Below are 16512 nucleotides of genomic sequence, written 5' to 3'. Positions count from 1 at the left end.
GACGCATTGATATAAAAACGGAAATGTGTAAAAAACAAACAAACATAGGTTTCTTGGAAAATATTGCAATTGTTATCATTATAATGCTATAATAGAAGCTCATTTATCATTGGATGGATTATAACCCACTATAAATTAACTACTAGCGCTTGTCAGGAATGCTCTACAAGACATGAGGGCCGGAAGTCTGGAACCTATGAACATCATTACAACAATGGGTTTCCTCCTTTGTGATGTTTCGCCAGGGCTTTCCTGAAGTTGTATTTGGTTTCTATTTATTTATGTCTCTTTGGTGTTTGTTTTTTTCCCCCCCATTCCAAATCCAATGAGAGTTAATTTGCTTGTAAACAGCCTCCAGTCAACTTTGATCCATTTTGCAGAAGTTCAGCAGCATTATGTCTGTCTACCATCAACTCTTGACTCCATATTGTGAGTTCTGAGATAGAAACAGAATAAACAAAATAAATGTATAGCCAATTGAGTCCATAGTGATTCTCCAGAGACCATCATTAAAGTACTGGGGTGTTGTATCTACTAGCCTGGCAACAGCTTGCAGCATTGGGAGGTGACACAGGTGAACTCTCAGTAGACGACGTGGACAGAGTTTGATACGCAGATGTTGAGATTCCCTAGTAACATGCCCGGGACTACACCATCACTCTCTGTTCTTTTCAGCCATTGCTCTGTCTAGTTCTTTTCTGCACCAAAATGATGTTCCTGCAGCCATGTGAAACACATGACACTCCCAACACAATTTATATTCATCAGCAGTCCAAACCCCTCCAGTTACTGTATGTGCTTGTCTCTCACAATCTCCATGAGAGTTAAGAAAAGAAATAGTTTAAACGTCCTCCTCCCTTTTTTACTACTGTTCCACTTCCTTGGCATCTCCTTTTCAACCCATCTGGATTTGACATATGGGAGATTATGCTGGGCTTTCACTTCGGCTCAGCCTCTCCTACATGTAAACAACTTTCCAGTTGTCATGGTTATTCATCATGATGTATGTTGAAAAGTGGAAGATTTTCAGAGAACTAGAATGGGGGGAAAAATAGACCAAGTATCAAATACTGTATATGTGTATATATACAATTCAGTTCATTCAAAGCAACGCTAGAAGTTTTTACTGTTTAACTATCTTTGTTTTCATAAAGTTGAGCAGTGTCTCAAGCTGTTCCAAGTGTGTCTCCAAAGTGTAAAACATAAACTGTCAGATCTATTTTACTTCACCATAAGATCAACAGTTTCCTTGTTTGTGCTTAATGGAACTCTGGAGACTTTTTTTTCTCCCTTATTGAAGCTGAGATGCTTCAGTGATTTTCAACTAAAAAAACACAACTTTCCTTTAACTAATTTTCCCATGTCCTTTAAAAGAAACATTCTTGCGGCTTCTTTTTTTTACACGAACATATTATATTCATTAAAATGTAAGCCCTTCAGATTGATGTTATTGTCAACACTTTAAGGATTACTGTGAGAAAAACCCAGTCTTGCTCCTGATCAATTTGTCATTTACTACTTTTAACTTTAAAAACATTAAAACTTGTTTTTACCCCCCCAGGACCAGTTGAGATTGTGACCTCAGAGTGAATGTGGATACGAACACCTTGAAGTGCAATCTTTGACACAGCCGACCAATTCATTCTTATCAACAGATACGACACACCAATCACAGATTGACTTCTCTGGTACTGCTCTTGATTGGTTGGAACTTTATCAGATAGATAAAGTTTAGATAAATGTTCAACTAAAAGTGATAAAAATGAATTGTCCTGTTCAACCAGTATCCATCTTTTTACTTTTTTTCTTTTTACTCTCTATGTGCTGATACTTGGAAATGTCACAAAGAGATAAAGTCTTCTCAAATTTCTCAAATCTCGAATTTCTTCAAATTTAGATGTAAAACATTAATGAATTACTTAACTGTGACTTGCTTTGTTTTGGTAAACAGCCAAATAAAAAAAGAAAACAGTTTCATTGTCCAAATGTAACTATTTTCATCAGTCTCAGCTTAACCGACAACTATTTTGGAATTAAAGGAGACTCATCATCAACCATTTCAGCTTAACCACTCTTAAAGTCCTCGCATTGATCAGGCCCAGTTTTACACTGGATCCCCTTCCTGTCACACACACATGAATGTTTTGAATTATGGGAGGAAACCGGAGCGCCACTTTCAGATTTTAGTAGCCTATGACTTCAAGGCTATATGAAGCCAGTATGATGTGTTCTACCTAGTGGTGCGTTTAGAATGGCCTGAAATCTTTCATAAAGTTCATTGACCTTAGATGAAATAAAAACAAAGCAAAACAAAACAAAAAACACAGTTAGACATGAAACGAATTGCTCGGCATTTCAGGTATTTCTTGGCGGAAACAAGCTCGAGCTCTGTGAATGATTGATTGTGACATGTCTATAAAAGTACACCTGATTAGCTCCTCACAAATTGAGTGTGGGAACCAAGTTAAGTTTTCCCACAAAAAACAAACACAGTTGTTGTCTGTACATGTGCAAATATTTACTTCATACCTGCCAACCAGCTCAGACTGCTAGTGGACACCTGGTAATGACTAATACAACGTATTTGATATTAAGTGAGTCAGACAGAAATGCCTTTCAGTATCGATCAAAAAAAAAAAGAATTGAAAATTAAATCATTGGTAGCCACAAACAAAACTGACTCATACCGGCATACCGAGGGTAGGTAGCCACACCTTTGTATAATACTGCCCTAAAGGAGTAACGAATAGTTTGTAAAGCTCAATTCAATTTATCATGACAGTTTTAGTTTTGAAGTAACTTGTTTAATTCTGTGCATGTGACACAAAAACCCCTGCATCCGTCTCAGAGCCTGGGATTTGGGAGATCCTACAGGTTTGTGACATAACTGTGGTTGATTTGAGATTAATTCAGCATCTTTCAGCTTTTCCCAATGAGCAGGGTTGGGAGTGTTGCTTTAAAAATGTGCAATTACAAGTTACAGGGTACCTGTTCAAAAATGTAATCAGTAACTTACTCTAAGCACTACAATAAAAATTAAAAATCAATGTACCAGATTACTTTTAGTTACTTTTGGATTACTTCAATTGCAAACAGGCAAATAAAGCCAAGAGAGAAAATGTGTGATCTGCTCAGTGTATTTACAAATATTTTACACAGTATACACAAAATGCTCTTATAGTAGAACTGAGAACATTTGAAACCCCAAGAGAACAGTGGCAGCACAAGTAGCAGCTGACAGCTTACTCACAAGTCAGCAAGCTGACCAAACTTCCGCATACTGGGTTCACGTGTAAGTGAAGTCGGTGGTGTGTCTTCATACCTGCACATGCTTCTTTGAGTAGGAACGTTTAGTCCCTGGATGTTTGCCGCACTTTTACCGCTGGAAGGCATAGTTTGCATTTTACCGAGATGATGTTCGCCTTTTCTGATTTAAAAACTAAATGAGGACTTTGTCATCATTTTCCAGCCAGCAAAGGCGATTTTCTCCCCACAACCGGTCAGAACTATGGTATCCATGACAACACTGGGTCCTCTCATGTGTTTGTTTGTATTGGTGTTGTGCCATAAAGTGCTGTGAAGTGTCACAGTGCTTGTGCTTCAGCTGCATTGTAGTATATGCCGTTTGATTTAAAAAAAAAAATAACCACCCAGTAATCCCTGTTTTTATCAAATGACCAGTAACAGGACTACATATTTTTTTACTGTAACAGGTTACACTGACCCTTTTTTGTGTCCTGATTAACTAATGCCGTGACATATAATCCCCACAACAGATCATCATGGTCATCTTATTGATTTGGCAATTTGTTTTTACAATGGATGCCTTTCCTGGCACATCTTTCCCCTTTTATCCCAGTTTAGGGATAGCATTTAGGGCAATATGGCTTCAGTGACCTTCCAGGTGGCATGTGAAGAGGCTGGGGATCAAATAAGCATTCCCATTAGCAGGTGGCAAACTATTCTACCTATTGTTATCATTTTCATTAAAGGGGACTTATTATGAAAAACACGTTTTTTCTTGCTTTAACATATATAAAGTGGTCTCCCCTCATCCTGCCAACTCAGAGAAGGAGGAAAGCAACCCAATTCTGCAGTGTCTGTACAGCCGCCCGGATGAGCCGTCCAGTGTGATGTGGCTTCTACGAGCTGTTCAGATTCTGCTCCCGTCGTTACATAACGAAAATGCGATTTACATCGGTTGGCCTCCGATGCGTGAAACCACGCCCACAACTAACTCCGCCGGCCGGAGCTTCTGCCATTTTTTCGTAGCGGTGTATCGCGTCATTCAGGCAGCCAATCAGCACAGTGCCTAAATGACTGCGTTTACATGCAGTCAATAACCCTTTTAAAACCCGAATATTGGCAATAACCCAAATTTGCACGGCCATGTAAACACCAATAACGCCTTTGAATAACCCGAATTTGCTCATATTAGGGTTATTAAAAACCTGAATATGACCCCTGGGTTACTCCTTTTAAAACCCGAATATTCGGTCATGTAAACGCCTAATGGAATATCCCGATCAAATGGAACATGAATTTGTTTTCTGCGTATGCTCTGTTCGCAAGGAATCTTGGTCTTTTGAGTCCAAGACGTACTTCTAAACATGAGAAACGCAAGACCAAGCCACACTTTTGGAGTGAGGAGGAGATTAATCATTTTATAAATGTAATGAAGGATATGAATATTTTGGCATTTGTATGGTAGAAAGTACCGGGATAGCGAGATTTACAAGAAGGTGAGCGAAAAGTTGCGCGAAGCAGCATTTGTTTTGAATTTGGATACAGGAAGAAGAAGCGGAATGACGGGAATTGCGTCATGATGTTCTCCGCGCGTCGCTGGTTTGATCCAGATATCCCCAATGATTAATCACCATGTAAACGGAATATTCTGAATGTTTTAGTAACCGGAATATTAGCAATAACCCGAATTTTGACTGCATGTAAACTTAGTCACTATCATAGCCTCCCCGCCCACTCAGAATCCCGCATAGATAATGAGGTTAGAGAATGGGAAGATAAAGACATGGCTCAGAGGCTGAATTTCTAATTTATTTAGCAAAAACAATCAAAAGCTTGTTTTTAAGACATTCAAGGCCTGTTTAAAATAGGTATTAGATGCCATAATAGGTCCCTTTTAAGTTTTGATGTCACTTTATTGCTCTCCGTGGTAAACAGTGCTGAAGCGGTTGCAGATTTATTTTTCATCTTTATCTTCATGTGAGCTGGGATACCAAAAGAATATGCCCACTTAATGGATGAAACCTGTGAGTTTAGTTGTTGTACTTTCAGTATGAAACCTTTGGTGGCGCTTTTACAACATACTTTAAGGTAAATGACGCTGCGCGCACATTGTGCAGTAATTCCGGTAGAGCCAGGAGGAGGCGGGGCTTGTGCAGGACAGAGTGGCACTCACAAGCATGAGGTGAGTTCAAATTCCAAGATGTGTCTGTTTGAGAAAAGAAAAACGACCTTAAAGTGATTTTCTGCTACAGCAATTGTGGTGAAAATCAATGAATAAAATCAATTCCCTCATATTAAGAGGTAAAGATATGCCCATTTCATATCCGCGCTTTTGCTCTCCTGAAACAAACATAAACGTTACGAAAGGCAGCAGCAATAGGATCAACACGGTTACTTATTCATTACATTTATAAGCACGATATATTAACATTTTAAACTCTGTCTTTAAACCACTTAAAAGTTGATTTGGATATGAAATGTTATGATGGGTCTGTAATAGAAGTGTAAAGATAACTATTATCGTTATCAGTGGTTTTCATGAATCAGAAAAGTCACATATGTCATTAAAACTGCACATACAAGCTTAACAAAGGTTATAGTAAAAGGATGCGTTCCACTTAACAATTTGAACCCCAATTTTAAATATGCATATACTCACAATTTAAAACTGGACACGAGAGATTGTGAGGTAAGAATATGTTGGTTCTAACTGTAAAACTTGATTATTTAAGACAACTAAAAGAGCACAAATCACTTTGGACTTTCTGTTCAGGTCCTCCCTGCTGGCACCTCTGCTTCTCTCCCTGGTCCTGGCAGCAGGAAGGGATGTCACAGGGGAAAAGGTGGAGAAAAAGGTGGAGAAGAAGCCCAACTTTGTCCTGATGATGGTGGATGACCTGGGTATAGGTGATATCGGCTGCTATGGTAATGATACCATCAGGTATGCCCTGCAGTATGTGCTCCTGTTTTGGTGTGTGATTTCTTGCTTTATATTGCATTTTAAACATCATAAATGTAAGCTTACTTATCCAACTTTGTTATTGTCATTTTTATTTATTGGTTTTCCAAATCCATCACAATATTTAGTTTTTATTTCTTTTCGTGCATCGTTTCTATGGTTGTACATAAATAATACAGCTATTCCACCTCTGCAGGACTCCTAACATCGACAGGCTTGCTTCAGAGGGGGTGAAGCTGACCCAGCACGTTGCAGCTGCTCCTCTCTGCACCCCGAGCCGAGCCGCTTTTATGACGGGCCGTTATGCTATTCGCTCAGGTAACAGATGTTCTTATACTTATTGGGTCAGTACCGAAGAGTCACAGCTGTTTGAGAAGCATGGTTTGATTATTTTTTTTAATGTGTGTTGCTTAGGAATGGGCAGTACAGGTCGTGTCCAGGTGTTGCTGTTCCTTGGAGGTTCAGGGGGGCTTCCACCCAGTGAGACGACCTTTGCCAAGAGGCTGCAGCAGCAAGGATACACCACTGGTCTCATAGGTGAGATATGACCAGCTTTGCAGAGCGCCACCTAAGTCTTTACTCACAGTCTTTTGCATATACGTAAAATATCAAAAGCAGGTCTTTTTTGTACTTTACTTTCCTTGGTGGATTATAATAACGTATATAGAGAAGATCAGAGAGTTCATCAGCAGGTACAGTTGCATTTTAACACTTTCCAGACTGGCAGAACCTTAAAACTCAGGATTCTAGTGCAGTTTAGTTCTGGGGCTTCTCTTCCTAGAAGTGGGAGCCCAGCTGAGATGATTTTAAAAGCAAAGGTCCTCAGTGAGGTAAAAAAGAACCCAAAAGTAACAGCTACAGACTTTAAGACATTACTAGAGCTAAATATGGAACTGATCCAACTCACTATTGGTTTTGAAGGCTGACACTGACATATGTCACTGATCTGATAACAGAATGACAGCACATTTTCAAAAAAAGTCAATAATTCAATTTCAAACCTTTAGATTTTTGCTTTTGCAGTAATCCTGCTTGATTTATCCTGTTCAGACAAAACAATTACATCTTTAACTTATGTAAAGGCTTGGATGCTGTGATGTTGTGAGAAACATGTCCTCTACAGTCTAGACTAACTAGGCAAGACTGAAAATAATTACTTGACTCAGGATCGCATTTAATCAGGATCTCAGTCTGACGCATTGCAAGAGAAGAATCACAGGAAAACGACCTTGTGAGAAACTGATATGTGCTTTCTATGCCGTAAGCGTTTGGAGTTTCTGGAAAAGATACCAAAGATGCAGCAATATATGACTGCCGCCTACCATGGCCTTGCAGATGTAAAACACATCTCATCTACTCATCAAACTGATAATACCCAACTCTCTATTAGGTCATGAAGACCTACAAGTGACGAGTATGAATATTAACCACATCATATCTAATATTCAAATTCTCTCCCTCATATTGGATAATGTACAGTAGATGTTTACTTTTTTCTAAGGTTTTTGCACTTTTATTGCAAATATTCAATCTGAAAGCAGCAATGACATGAACAGCCTCCCTCTGATATCTGAATCACTTTTGGCATTCAGGATTTCAGATCCAATCAGATTGGATCTCAATCATAACAACGCATTTCCAGCTGGAACTGGCAAGTATCAGTTAGGAGGGTGCAGATCTCCATTAAAAGAAAAAAAATATGGCTGCATGCCTGACACTGGAGAGTACCTTGGCAATCTGCAACCTTATTAGGAAAATGTTTTCTAGACCAATGAAACAAAAGTTAAATTGTTTGAGAAGAATACTCAGCTCAAATGGCACAAAAGAGGCTCCAAATTTCCTTCATCAAAGCTTCACCCCAAAGGTGAAGAGTGGTGGACTGGAGTGGCACAGTTAGGGGACCACACCTAAACCCCATGGGGATCATCTGGACCGACTTTAAAGCAGCCGTTAACACTGGAAATCCTGCAAATGTGCTTGAGCTGAAGCAGTTCTGTTAAAAGAAGTGAGCTACATAAAATCTTTAAAGTTGCAGAGGTCTCATCCAGAGCCCCTGAAAGTCCTTGCTTCCAAAGGAGGTTCGACCAACGCCTTAACTTCAAACATCTACTTACTTTAGTCCACCAGTGAGTGTTTAATGGATGTTACATGAAGACACCAGAAGTTATAACATTGTATGAGTCATCACACACTTAAACACCCTGAGTCATCTTTGTAAACCCTTGCAGGTATCGGTGAGCATATCAGATGAATTCAATCAGTCCTTTAAAGAAAAAAACACACACACACACAATCTGAACATTAAATATGTGAAATGCCCATCAGTGCTTTATATTTTTTCAATTTATTCTCATGTTTAAAACCATAATTCTCAGAAGCTCTACGTGCGATCGGAGGCAAGAGGAGATTCAACTTCCATGAATGCCAGAACACATAGTCTGCAGTTCGAGCACAAATACATTCTGCTACATATAATAAATGAGCCTTATGGGCTTTATTTCATGTTTTGATTTAAATCAAAATCAGATCACATTTTATGGCGAAATTAATGGAGAAAGCTAATTGATTCCATGGTTTCACTTCTATTTTAACTTTAGCATTTGTGGCACTCACGCCTTTGTTTTTGCTTGTATATCGCTAAATATATATGTGTATCTTTTTGTTGTTTGTGTGCCTGCAGGTAAATGGCACCTGGGTGTGAGCTGTGAGAGCAGAGGAGATCACTGTCATCATCCCAACCAGCATGGTTTCAGCTACTTTTATGGGCTTCCGTTCACGCTGTTTAATGACTGCGTCTCAGGAGAAGGATCCGATGTGCTGAAAGATCTTCAGGAAGCTCTAAGGAATCTCACCCTGCTGCTTCTAATTGGGATTTTCACAATAGTAGGTGTTACCACCACATATCTATATTTTCCTCGCAGAAATAATTACAAGAAGATACATTTAGAAAATACATGTCCGTTTGAAGCGTACGGTCACAGAAAAGTTCATTTAAATGAAACAAACCAGAGGGATTTGCTTTTGGGACCAGAGTGCTAGGAGGAAAAACAACAGTTATTGTGACGTTCACCCTAAAGCAAAACAACTGATGGGTAATCACCTAGATATGTACCAAGAAGTTTTCAAATCAAGTTTGAAAGGAGATCAGTCACGCCTTTCAGCATTTTGTCCTGAGGGGAAGCGCAATACTGAAACTGAAATTCAGTGAAGCTTTGTTGAGCAAATGTTCTTGTGGGTTAAATAAAAAACAGCTGTGCCACAGGTAGAACAAACATACAAAATAAAAAGGAAACTAACATTTATTCTAATGAGGAAAAATATACGAGCACAATATAAAAAACCTACAACCGGTTTGACTGTTTTCCAGTCATACTTCCAAATCCCAGTACTTCCAGATCAAATGTATTTTTTATCAGTTTATGATGCCATCCAGTGGCGTTATTAGAGAATATCATGTGAGCGTAACTCAGGGTCACAGTAAAGTCTAAACAGCACCTAAGTGCCGATCGTAAGTTAGATGTTATATGTATTAAGAGCTGCCTGTGACTAAAAGCATGTGTGTGTTTGTGCTGTGTGTTGTCAGGTGTGTGTCCGTGTAATGGGTCTTCTTGAAGTCAGCCTCTGGCTCCTGGTTCCTCTTTTCCTCCTCAGCATACTAGCAGCTGCTGTGTGGTATTTCCCCTTTATGCTTCTGCCAACCTGGAACTGCATCATCATGAGGAACCAAGAAGTGATCGAGCAGCCCATGACAGTGGAGACGCTGCCCCACAGACTGCTGGGAGAAGCACAAAATTTCATAAAGAGGTATGAATTTAACATTTTGACAAACAAAACTCCAAAAAACAAGCCTACAGTCTCTTCAGGGTAGAATTTATTCACATGCCAACAGTGTTTAGCTCTGTTTAGACCTGGTATCCTCACGTAGGACCGTGATGATATCATGATCACTTCTTCATTTCATTCCCCTCAGGGAGGAACCTCATAACAATACATAATGAGCGATATTGTTGTGATTTGCCCCATGTTGTTCTTTTAACTTCAGCCATACAGGACAGGTGTTCTTTCTTTCATTTCCAAGTTCTTGTTTATTTGCCTTCTGTATATGTTGGGGAAGTGAAATCTGATTACAAGTTATTATTCAAGATGCATATGGAGACACATGTTAATGCCAGGTGTGAACAGATACACTAATGATACGTCTTAGCAAGGGAATACCATTAACATTTAAAGCCCCATAGTATGCTTTAACAGACTTTCAGAGGTTGAAAAGTGACTTAAACCATAATATATCAAGTTTTTAAGCTGTCTGGTTGTCATTTTTGGAGGTACGCGACTGATTGAGGAGTAAATAAAAAGATGAACGATGAGTGCAGGCATACCAGGATCAACTTTGTGTCAGCAGAATTATCATGCAAATTGAGCCTCTCATATCCAAGGCCAGATCCAACCAGTTCATGCATCTAGACGGTCACATGGTGTCAGCCCCGTCTCACCTGAATATCCTCCGGTCCTCTGTCATGACACATGACTGTAGCAGTGTTTCTGATTGGTTTAGGAAGGTAACCAATGACAGCAGAATGAGGGGGAGCCTCACTCTGCAAAATGAAAAGAATGTCTCCTGCATGTCCCCGGATGTTGATGGCTGGGTTTTGGTACCTGGTGCTAAAAGACAGAAAAGCAGAAGTTGCGAGACTAAAAGAAAAGCCTAAATGCTCGTTCCCCCTGGCTCTCTACCCTTCTACCCTCACAGCTTCCACAACTTTGGCCATCTTTGCATTGGCTGTTTTTATTAGATTTTGTGAATTTTCTAGATTTGCATTACTTCATTAGATGCATCGGCTTCATTTACTGATTTTGCAAATTATTGGTGCTTTAATGTGTGATAAGAGGGTATAATCACCTTTTTATGTCATGTAGGTATCACATGACTTTGCAACAGCTTCTGTGCAGTACATTGTTTTGATTGTCTTGTCTGCACCTGGGGATAAAAAAGACAGAGGTTTTACTATGTCATACGGTGCTGCAGCACCTGTTAGGCCTGTGAATGGCTGAGCAGGTAAAGCCACATGAAACCAAACAGGCGTTACCTGTTATTGCCGGTTATGGTTGAATGAGGGAGCAAATTTCACCAATTATGTATGGTGTGATGAAAGTATTCACAAAGACAGTTAGGCCTCGTGAGAAAATGTGACTTATTTCCTCTTCTTTAGAAATGCTGATCATCCATTCCTCCTGTTCTTCTCTTTGGCACACATCCACACGCCACTCTTCACGACTCCAGCCTTCGCTGGCAAGAGTCGCCACGGTCGCTATGGTGACAACTTAGAGGAAGTTGACTGGATTATAGGTCAGTAGGGCTTGATACATGAATACATTTAGATGTTGGCGGCCCTCAGTTGTACTTGGCCAGTCTTTAAGTTCAGTTGTTTAATAAATAAATAGAGAGTAATAAGCAGTGGCAACCACAAATGTCAGAATGATACTCCATTCTTTACAGAATTAAGTTCCAGATCACAGTTGCTAATCAGCCCACATCCTTTTCTAGGTAAAGTTACAGAGACCGTGGATTCCCTCGGCCTCGCTGACAACACCATGATGTATTTCACATCAGACCATGGGGGACACCTGGAGGATGCCGACCCTCGGATTGGCCAGAAAGGAGGCTGGAATGGTATATATAAAGGTAAGTCATCTGATGCGGTTCTTATACTCCTTTACTACAGATGTTTGTGTGATTCATCATCTCATACCCAGGTGGGAAGGCTATGGGAGGCTGGGAAGGCGGGATCAGGGTACCTGGAATTTTCCGCTGGCCTGGGAGACTGGCAGCAGGAAGGGTGCTGGAAGAACCCACCAGCCTCATGGATCTGTACCCCACCTTGAAATATTTAGCCGAGGACACAGAGCCAGACCGGTACACTCTTTGTTGAATCTTTCTAAGATCAACGTTTTTCATTATTGATTACAGTACTTAGCTGTGAAGCATAGAAAGAAAAAAAAGCTTTCGCTGTTCAATTTTAAACACACTACGTTTACATGCAGTCAAAATTCGGGTTATTGCTAATATTCCGGTTACTGAAACATTCGGAATATTCCGTTTACATGCGTGAGCAAACAGGGTTATCCCTGTATACATGGTAATTAATCATTCAGGATATCTCGATCAAACCAGCGACGCGCGGAGAACATCACGACGCAATTCCCGTCATTTCTGCTTCTTCTTCCTGTATCCAAATCCAAAACAAATGCTGCTTCACGCAACTTTTCGCTCACCTTCTTGTAAATCTGTCTATCCCGGTACTTTCTACCGTCTACAAATGCCAAAATGTTCATATCCTTCATTACATTTATGAAGTGATTAGTCTCCTCCTTTGATGGGGATATCTCGTTAGGCGTTTACATGACCGAATAATCAGGTTTTAAAAGGAGTAACCCAGGGGTCATATTCGGGTTTTTGAAAAACCCGAATATGAGCAAATTCGGGTTATTCAAAGGGGTTATTGGTGTTTACATGGCCGTGCAAATTCGGGTTATTGCCAATATTCGGGTTTTAAAAGGGGTATTAACTGCATGTAAACGCAGTCACAGTAGCTTACATTGCATATTTCATAATCTAATAATCATCCTTTGTCTCTGTTGCTGAAACTTTGTATTCATAATATGTGGATCGGATCTCATCTTCTTGCGACTCTCTGACCTTTTCCTTTCTTACCTCATTATGCTTCTCAGACAACTAGACGGCCATAATCTCATGCCACTGTTGGAGGGCAAAACTGGGCGATCTGAGCATGAATTCATGTTCCACTACTGTGGGATGTACCTCAATGCTGTGCGCTGGCATCCACCTGGCAGTAAGTTCACACACATAGATGCATTTAACTGCCAAGCAGATAGAGATTTTTTTTCCAAGTTTTTTTGAAGTATTAGCTAATTCCAGGAGATAAAGTAATATGCATTCATATGGGACAGATTTCAAAACAAACTACAAATTTAAGCATTTATTAAAAGAAATGTAAACAAAACAGAGCTGAAATGCACTAAATGTCCAGTATAAAGGAGCCAGATTTTGAACAGTATATGTGTGTTATGGTTTACGATGAATATCCATAGTTTTAATCTTAGGGAGGTCTTTTGTTTTCTGTACTTGCTCCCTATAATCTTTAAAATGACAAACCTCTGCCTAATGTTTAACTGTAAGCAAGAAATCTGTTGAACTCTTAAGACTTTTACCAAAAAAAAAGATCCAAGCAGTGAAGGTCCAGAAGCAACAAAGATGCTCAAATTTTGACGCTGAAACCTTTGAACCACTGTCTTTGCGTTAAGAGTCTCTAAACAGTAACTGTGCTGTCACGCAGTTAAACCAGCAGTAGCTTCTTCTGCAACATCTGTTGACACCAGGCTGCCTGGAACCGCACCGTAGTTTCTCAAGATAGACCTATGAACAGAGAAACTAGAGTTTTGATGATCCCATGAAACTATTTGCTGCTAGTTGCTTGTTTTTTTTTTGTTTTTTTTGTAAACCCTACTGAGCATTCTTGTGCTTTTAGGAGCTGTCATTGAGGGTCTTTTTCAAATATGAAAGCGACTCTGATTAATTATGTCCGAGTATGGACAGTTTAGTTGTAGTAATCAGTAATTCTGAACATTGCCTTTTGTGATCTTTCTTCATAGTGCAGCATGGGACACATCAGGACGTCTTATGTGAACTGCATTTTTCTTTTTTTTTCATTATAAAAAAACTGAACCTTCAAATTTTTTTCTTCAATTAGACTCAATTATTTTTTTCAGGTTTTATTCATCTAAAATTACGTTTGTGTTATAACTCAGTTGAAAAATATGTTTTTCTTTCTTAGAATTCAACAATCAGATTATATTTTATATGTAATTAATACAAATTACAAGTCTGATTCTCTGGTTATCTGGCGACGGCCACAGATTTTGAGTTGCCTTTCACTCCGTTTCTGCCTTCCGTCTGCCTCCCAGATTATTGTTCTCAGATTCTCTGTAAAGAAAAAGAAGTTTTTTGTGAAGGATTCATTCGAGGTGTCAGGCCTGCCGCATTGTTTTGGTAGACGTTTCTAACCACCAAAGGATATGGTTACAACATCTGCAAGGGTGTTCTTGCAGCTTCTCGTATCCATTTCACTCCAACAAGTTTTCACTCGTCTGTATTTTGCAAGGCTACTGTTACTAGAGCACAAGCACAAACAATCAAATCACAGCTGTCAGCCTCTGGACCAGAATCTTACGTCGCTGCTGCAAGAATGATGAAAATAAAAACAGATCAACTAAATTGTTCTTTGTCGTATCTCTTTATCCAGGTGACTCCATCTTCAAGGTGCACTTATTCACTCCCAATTTCTCTCCCCCGGGAGCTGGTGGATGCTACGACACCAAGGTTTGCCTTTGCCATGGAGACCACGTGACCCACCACGACCCACCGCTGGTGTACGACCTTTTCCATGATCCCTCAGAGTCGAGACCGCTGGCTCCTGATACCGAGCCCAGATATGCAGAAGTCCTTGAGCAGACTGCCAAAGCCGTGGGGAGACACAAAAGCACCCTCACAAACCAACACACAGCTGATAAAACCCATTCAAAGGCCAGCACAGACGCACACGGCGTCCAAAACCAGTTGACCTGGGGAAAGATCCTGTGGAGACCCTGGCTGCAGCCCTGCTGCGGGACTTTTCCCTTCTGTGGGTGCAAAGAGAACACAACAACTTTTTGAGACTAAAACTACATTGTTTAGATCTTTGCTTTTAGATTAGGATGCATTCAAGGCACTTATTGTACCTCAAAGCTCTTTTACAAAATGGGTTATAAGTATGAAGGATTTCTTTCATTGAGCAAGTGTTTAACAGAAAGAAAAGAGAAAATAATAAGTTAATTTAAGATAATTTAATTTAAAGAATTTAAAGAAATAACTATTCCTAACTTCTGAAGAAGTGTACATAACATACATAAAGTAAACATTATACTTTAGCTCCGTGCAGGTTAGATAGGGATCTCCAACTCCCAGATATTTTCTGGTTTTTCCAGAATAACTACTGGGTTCAGGTTAACAGTCTGGCTTGACTGCAGGGGGGCAGATGTTATGGTCTCTGTAGCTTCCCTCCTAAACTGGGAGCACACTCAAAAGCATAAAAATGTTCACAAGCATTTTTCTCCAGACTTATGAAGCTGTGCATGGTTCTCTTTCATAAATATTAATATACATGAAACTTTTTTCACATGCTCAACCTCGATTCCCGCTCTCGTTTTTAGTTAATACACACTCTCTTCATTTTAGTCATCAAAAACACTACTAAACTAAATAGGCACAGAACAAGTCCCATTTTACCATTTTTTTTTGTTATTGTAGACAATATAACAAAAGGGATCAACTGCACTCTTTAAAAATATATGGAAGGATTGTAAGCTTGAATTTCTCTAAAAATGTGAAGAATGCACGCACATTCTTTTGTCTTGTGTGTTTCACTCTTGCTTGTTCAGGAAAACATGAAAACACGTTTTTTTTGTGTAAACGAAGTTTATGCATCCGGCCCCCAGGGCTCTTCCAGCGTTTTAGTGAAGCTACTCAGTTTTCTTGTAGATGTCTAACTTCAAACATTCGTCACAATAAAACAGTCCCTCCCATGTTTTATTGTAAGGATGATTTATGTTGAGCTGCTCCACACCGTGTCGAATCGTACACATGCTGTTTGGAATTGTGACCAAAAACCAATGCTTTTTTTCCCATCAGATCCACCAGATCAGCTTCATGTGGTCTGAAAATTGTCCGGAAAAGGTTTTTTTTTTTGTTTTTTTTTACCGCTTACACAGCCTCTGTTGCATCTGTTGCAACTTTACCATCTGTTATCAACACTTTGTTATTCAGTGGATGAAGGATCTGCTTTTTAATTTATAGCTTGTGCCTGAGAGAAAGCTAAGAATATTTGGAATCTGTTTATTACAATAAAAGGATTAATGTTGAACTCAAACTTCATTTTTCTGTATTCCATTTTGCATTTTCATTTACCTCTGATAAACATTTGCTTGACTTTGGATTGCCTAGATTCAGACTTAAGAGGTTGTCACACTTAAATTATTTTTGTATCATCTTCCAGCTGAGCATCGGCTCTGAAATGCTTGAATCCAGACTGTTCTTGAAGATGCTTTATCTTCCATCGGATTCAAGCCTTTGACAGTTAGCCTGACCCGGATGACTGAAAGTCCGCACCGGCATATTGCTGAACATTGAAGTAAAAAATCCCTGCAGAAGGCAGTTAAAGCATCACACCATTAGGGGGCAAAGTCAGACTGCG

At 39.6% G+C, this 16512-nt stretch overlaps 1 protein-coding gene across 2 annotated transcripts; it reads left to right on the top strand.

Annotated features, from left to right (window-relative positions):
* Positions 1 to 5384: 5384 nt before the first annotated feature.
* arsh (arylsulfatase H) lies at positions 5385 to 16177 on the top strand. 2 transcript variants are annotated; one of them, XM_061723696.1, is made up of 11 exons: positions 5385 to 5428; positions 6020 to 6187; positions 6402 to 6523; positions 6620 to 6742; positions 8886 to 9088; positions 9789 to 10009; positions 11416 to 11552; positions 11751 to 11888; positions 11960 to 12119; positions 12935 to 13056; positions 14527 to 16177. In XM_061723696.1, the coding sequence occupies exons 1-11, from the start codon at positions 5424 to 5426 to the stop codon at positions 14934 to 14936; spliced, it is 1809 nt and encodes a 602-aa protein (XP_061579680.1). In that variant the 5' UTR covers positions 5385 to 5423; the 3' UTR covers positions 14937 to 16177. The 2 variants fall into 2 exon arrangements, with proteins under 2 accessions (XP_061579680.1, XP_061579681.1); XM_061723697.1 differs by lacking the exon at positions 5385 to 5428 and adding an exon at positions 5527 to 5547.
* Positions 16178 to 16512: the final 335 nt, after the last annotated feature.

Source organism: Cololabis saira, chromosome 6 (assembly GCF_033807715.1).
Source record: "Cololabis saira isolate AMF1-May2022 chromosome 6, fColSai1.1, whole genome shotgun sequence".
Taxonomy (NCBI): Eukaryota; Metazoa; Chordata; class Actinopteri; order Beloniformes; family Belonidae; genus Cololabis; species Cololabis saira.
This window is presented reverse-complemented; position numbering and strand designations above follow the sequence as displayed.